The 6206-nt window shown below is 46.0% G+C and overlaps 1 protein-coding gene across 1 annotated transcript in view; it reads right to left on the reverse strand.

Moving 5' to 3' along the window:
• The window catches only part of shisa9a (shisa family member 9a), a 317884-nt gene extending 311912 nt beyond the window's left edge, over nucleotides 1-5972 (reverse strand). Inside the window, exon 1 of the mRNA XM_073060485.1 lies at nucleotides 4004-5972. Coding sequence (XP_072916586.1) covers nucleotides 4004-4527 — 524 coding nt within the window. The 5' untranslated portion in view covers nucleotides 4528-5972. The remainder of the gene's footprint in view (nucleotides 1-4003) is intronic.
• Between the last annotated feature and the right edge of the window lie 234 nt (nucleotides 5973-6206).

The raw sequence follows: 6206 nt of genomic DNA on the forward strand, positions 1-6206 counted from the left end.
AGCACAAGAACAAGGATATCGTGCTGCAGTTATGCAGAGCTTTGAAGTAGAGTTCAGTGGCATAGTGCTGGTCTACTTAAAGAGGAAGGGCATCCATTCCATGGAAGAAATGCAACAAATGATTACTATATATTCAAGGAGGAGGTAAATACATTAGTTAATGCTGAAGGATTGGAAAGAAAGCAGAAATGGGCTGCTAATGTGTTTGATCAGCCACAACCGTATTAAATGTCCCAAGGGCAGAATACTCTATTTCTGTTCCTGTTTTCTGTGTTTCTATCTCATAATATTACAACTGTATGTATTGAAACTTCTGCCAAGATGGAGGAACACTATAATGTGAGCTTGGAAATAGCATATTATGTGAGAATATTTAAGGCAAACCTGAGGGGATCTTCTTCACTTGGACGGTGGTGCAAGTGTGGAAGTGGTGGATGCAGGCTCAATTGCAACATTTAAGTAACGTTTGGACAGGTATCTGGGTTTTGCTCCAGGTAAGGGTAGATGGGATTAGGCAGAAAAACAGTTTGGCATGTACTAGAGGAGAAAAATAATATGTTATAATGCTGTAGTGTTCTATGACCCACAGAACACAAAAGGAGTATTTTATTAAAATGCCAGAAGGGGCATCTGGCAGCAGCACAATACAACAGACAACAGCAAATAAAAATGTAGAAAATCACCCAAGTCAGATCAATGGTGCACTGGTTTGAGAAAAAATCCTGGAAAATTATCGGAACCTCACAAAGCAATGTAGAAAAAACTACTTCTACCCATGATTTAATTGTGATCTGCCTGATCTTTCTGGCCTTAAGGACAAAATTAATCAGTTCAGATTTTAAGATGGCACTTAACTCTAGAATGCTGATTATATCTCACAATGATCAAGATTACGGCAAAATCGAAAGCTGCAACTCGTACAGATAGCAGAGCTGCAGTCTGTCTTGCTTGTAAATGAACTATTTTCCTGGAATGGTTTGTTAGACTCTACAAGGAGAATTGTTTTACTTAGCTCACAAGTAATCCCAGGCATCCACAAAATAAAGTGGAATTTGGAATCAAATGAAAGAGTGTAAAGAACCTACTCTGAAATTGGAAGATCAAGATTAAGACACAAGAGATTCTGCAGAGACTGTAAATCTTGAGCAACAGACACAAAACTCAGCAGGTTAGGCAGCATCTATGGAAAGAAATGAACTTCAGACACTTCAGGCCAAGAATCATCATCAGGACTGGTCATGAGATGTTAACTGTTCATTTCCCTCCATAGCTGCTATGGGATCTGCTAAATTACTCCAGCATTCTCTGTGCTGCTCAAGATCCAGATTAAGTTCTACAAGGTCATTGTGCCATTTAGTTGGCATATGAGATAACCCTAATAGTTGAAGGAAAGGCAGCTGAAAATGGGGAAAATCCTCAAATTATCCTTGCAATACTTCTGAGACTGGGTAACGCAAGTTATTTGAGTGTGGTTTAATAAATGATGCATCAGGACTTTGAGTACCGTAATTGGAAATGAAGTGGGAGAAGTGTTGACTAGTTATTGGGAGAGTACACCACGTTGGCAAGACATTAGAAACTCAAGAGAAATAATTTGGAATGAACCTCACGTCTGATGGTTGGCAATGACCTGGTGCTTGTTGCAGTTTTTCTCATTTTGTCACACTCAACTTCAACATGCCCCCAGTTCCATGCAAGTCGAAACTAACCGTCAGCAGATATTGGACCACGAAAGTCCGGGAACTGAACAATTCAGCTCCACAATAAATACTCGGTAAATGGAAACTGAGGTTCATTAATATTATAATGTCTTGCAGATTAGCACATAGACTCCACCTAGTGGACGGTAGGTGTGGAGTGATTTCATTTTCTTTGATTACAAAGGTGATGTAAGAGGGTGCCATAAGCAGACGACTGGAAGTATTGTCCCACAACCAGCTGGATGTGACAGAGTTTGGCTCTCCTTGGAAGGGCAGACCTTGCACTGTGCGCTAGTTCCTTTCAATCGCAGCAAACTAAACTAGGAAGCCTGACCTCTCTGTGTGTGATGCTGCGCTGGAGCCCTTTCACATGTAGTGGACAAGGGCCGCACAGGTTCAGTCCATAAAGTTAAGTGCTGCCAGGATTGTGTTCCTATAAACTGTGACCAATAGAGGAAATGGGTTGTTAGATAAAATGAACCCCTGGGATAATTCAGGGGTAATCTGGGGAAAGGATATTGTTGAGTCTTCCTCGATGCAAGTACCAACCACTGTCAGCTACAGTTACGTCCAGTGTCTAAGGCAACGAGTTAGGAAAGGCTTTGGACAGTATAGGAGGTGAATTAGAGTTGTGAAAACGTCTGTTTGTCGTTTATCTGGCAAGCGACTTGATGTTCAAATGAAGAGAGAAATATAGCGCCTGCTAGCGACCTCCGCTTGGATTAACCCGTTAAATCCATGGAAAGAGCAGTGAACTGGTCTAGTGGGCTCAATCAGCATTCAGCAACGTGCGGGTAAGGCAGGGAACGCATGTCTGCCAGCCAGCCGCAAACGTCCGAAACCAGGAACCCGAGTAGCTCGTCAGTTCCCCGTGTTTCATATTTTGGTGCAGAGCCCGGTGTCAGTGCTGTGGCAGTTTCCAAGGGCACCGACGCACCCTATGTGTGTGTTGACCATTTCCATTATCATGCTGTGCTGTTACGAAACAACACTGGAGGTATCAGAACTAGAGTTGAGAACTTCGCTGAGTAACAGAGTAACCGGCACGATTTGGAAATCGTGGATATCAGTTCTGTCATTAAAACAAAACAAACATAAATGTTTCGGTACCACTGAGCCCACCCCAACTTCAGGTTGGATCCCAAAACATTTCAGGACGATTTAACAGACGTTTCATCTCTAACCGAACAAAGGCTGTGTAGTTATTTAAGAGAATCTTCCGCTCGCAAATTTTACCTTTCCGTGACTTTTCATCGCCTCTTGATGCTCTGAAAACAATGTTTTTGACACTATCAAATTTCCACTTAATAACACCACAGTTCTCGTTCCACCAGAGATGAAACGTCAGATAAATTTTCTCTACTTTCCGACACAATTAGCGATTGGCCTGAGGAAACTGTGTCCGGTGAGTCGCCGACACAACTCTGGGGAATGAGGACACTCGCACGTGTTAGATGATGCTCGTTTTCGATAGAAACGGGCGATACTGGCCATAGAAAGGATTTCGCAGCCCTTTTGCACATTTAACAGTTTCCACGATCGTGGATAACACAAATGAATAAAAATAGGATTGTGGCCATTCCGGCTGATTCAGTCCGGATAATGTTCTACTAAAGTTGCATTCAATAGCAGAAGGTGGCTAAGGGTTTTGGCGTTGTTTCGACGCTGAAGCAGACTAGCTGTCGACGCTAATATGAGCAACAGGTCCATCCCTGTGGCGTGTGCTGCGCTTTTAAAGGCAGGAATACAAATCGGTGGAAGGAAGAGTTTACACAAAATTAATCTTAGAAAGTCAGTCGATTTATTTGAACAAACCTAAAGCCTCGCGGGCCTGTTTCACAAAGTGTTTTCCAAAGGATTCCCGAGATAGCAGGTTTAAATATAAAACGTCCTGAAAAGACTGCTCATAGATTGTTTCTGCGCAGCTAGGTAACAGCTAGCGTACCAGATAATGTTAAAATTGCAATAACTTGGGTACAAAAACATTAACAAGAACAATTGGATTCTGAAGCGTCTCTAAAGCGGGCAGGAGGTGACCCATAGGTGTTGTGTTTGTGGCCTGTTGAAATCAGCCCAGGTGCACCATAAATCATTGCCATCGCATGCTTTGGCTATTTCGGTGTACAACCACCTATTCATTTCAGAACCTTCCTCGTGAGCGGGATGCGTGACAAAGTGTTGATTCACCGCACTGCAACCCCAACCAGCCAAATATTCACAGTCGGTCGGGACGGTGCCATATCCCGACGCACCTTGCACTAAAGGGGTGGGAGGGGGTGGAATGAATCAGACAGACTCCTTACCTGGAGACATTCAGTTCTCGCTGAGGTCTCTGCGATTTCTCGAGTCCAAGTTTGGTGAAAATACCCACCAGGACCATGATAGCCACGACGCCACAAATGAAATAAACAATTAAGTTCGTTTTATCCCTGGCGTGATCAAATGTACTTTCGTCTGGTCTCTGAGGGTACTTGCTCGCGTTCGCCCAGTTCGGGGTGTCATAATTGGAGCAAATGCTTTGGTCCAACTTGGACTCTTTGAACTGGCAGCAGTATCTGTAGCCACACGTTCCACAGCAGTACTGGTAGATACTTGTGTTGCAATTGAAAGCAGGGTCGAACTGACCCATTACGTCGTAGTAGCCCCGGCACCGGTCAGGTTTCGGAGGCATTTCGGGGGCCCCCGGTTCTTTTGAGGTGTTCTGGCCGGAGACTACCACAATGCCTCCCAGTTGCTGACCGCTCTTGCCCTGGGCCATACAGTCCAGCACAGGGCACCACAAGCCCAACAGGTCCAGCAACAAGTAGCGCATTAGACGGAGGCGCATTGTTCTGTCCTCTGAAGCAAAGCTGAGCTCAGGGTTCAGACGTAGCTCTCCCCGAGCAGGTGTGAACGCCGCATCCTAGCCTGATGCGCAAGGCGGGGTGGGAGGAGAAGCAGGCTTCTCAAGTTGCCAGTGGCTTCGAGTACCGGTGCTCCAACTTACACGTGGATCTAGAGACTGAGACCGAAGCTGCGTGCCTCGGGAGGTCTGCTCACTCCCTCTCCTTGCCGCCGTTCACGGTGACACGGTGCCGCTCCGCGCCAACCCTCGCACTCGATCCAGGTGCCATCCACCGCTGCTAGATGTCAGACTCCGGATGAGCCAAGCCGGACTCCAAGCGCACCGTGAGAAACGGTGCCTGCCACACATCCCCAAGGCGCGATCGTCGTACTACTGCGATACAGTGGACCTTATCGCCTTAAAGTTACAACACTCGTCGTGTCCCTTCGCCGTTTCAAACAGACGTGGATTAAGCCCCATTAACCGCTCCGCTTCGTGTCATGTTCTGTTAGGTAAAGCATCTACTCCTCGCTCGGCTCGGGTTGAATTCGCTCCATCAGTCGGACTCCGGCACCTTAAGTGTCTGAAACGGGACTCGGCAGCTTTAACACGGGCTTGGAACAGCACCGAATAACTAACTGTGGTCCTCCAGTTACAGCCCGGCGAATGAAGCTCAAGGGACTGGGAATTAAAGGGGCAATGCGTTTGTTGTTGGGAGAATGGATTTATTTACATTTGACTGCCAATATTTAGACAGTATATTTAAAGGCGAAGAGACGTGGCCTTTTAAAAAAGAGGAAACTTTGAATTTCTGTTCCTATTATATTTCGAGAAACCTTCAGGTTGGCTGAGAAGGTGGGTCCTACCTCCACCGCCACTTTCAGAAAAGATGGTAAACAATAATACCAACAACTGCTGACATTTAAGCTGCAGACATTATTCCGGGGCATTAATTTCTAATATAACAAATTCTGCAAATTAATTCGGTTCCTGTTGAGACGATGCCGTGGAGCCGCGGCGCCTCTCTCACCAGCAGCCTCTTCGCAAAGTTTGCTCGGCTCTGTGCATGGATTCGCATCGCCTGCAGCACAACTATCAATAAAGCGGCTCAGCCCGCCACCCCATCACCTGTGCGGGAGAGAGACACTTCCTCAGCAAGGGGAAAAAAAAGGCGGCGCCTCGTCAAAGGAATTCTGGCGTCAATCGGACAATCAGTACAGCAAATTCTCCTGTCAAATCAACTTTGAAAATTCCCTTCGCGCGAGCGGCGACGTGCCGAGCAGAAGTGGAGGCTTTGTGTGCCCAGACAGCGAAGAGCAGAAATAAATAATATGTTAACGGCGAACTAGTTCGAAAATAGTGCAGAGCTAAACCCCAAAGAACGCGGCTCCCTGAGCCAGGGAGTCAGTAGTTCCTCATATTTGTCGCACAACAGGATTACCTCGGTGAGTCGGCTGCGATGACCCCTGGGTCGTCATCGACTGGAAACAATATCATTCAAAGCTGAAGGGTGGGAAACCAATCAGTACGTAGTTCGAATTCAATTACACTGAAAACGCTGGAAATTATCACCGGGTCAGGCAGTGCCTTTGAAGAAGGAACCTCAGATTCCACACAAAAAGCATCGATCTGGAACAATTCCTTCTCTGGATACTCTCTGATCTATCACGTTCATCCAATAT

The sequence above is a fragment of the Hemitrygon akajei genome, chromosome 11 (genome assembly GCF_048418815.1).
Source record: "Hemitrygon akajei chromosome 11, sHemAka1.3, whole genome shotgun sequence".
NCBI classification, from domain to species: domain Eukaryota; kingdom Metazoa; phylum Chordata; class Chondrichthyes; order Myliobatiformes; family Dasyatidae; genus Hemitrygon; species Hemitrygon akajei.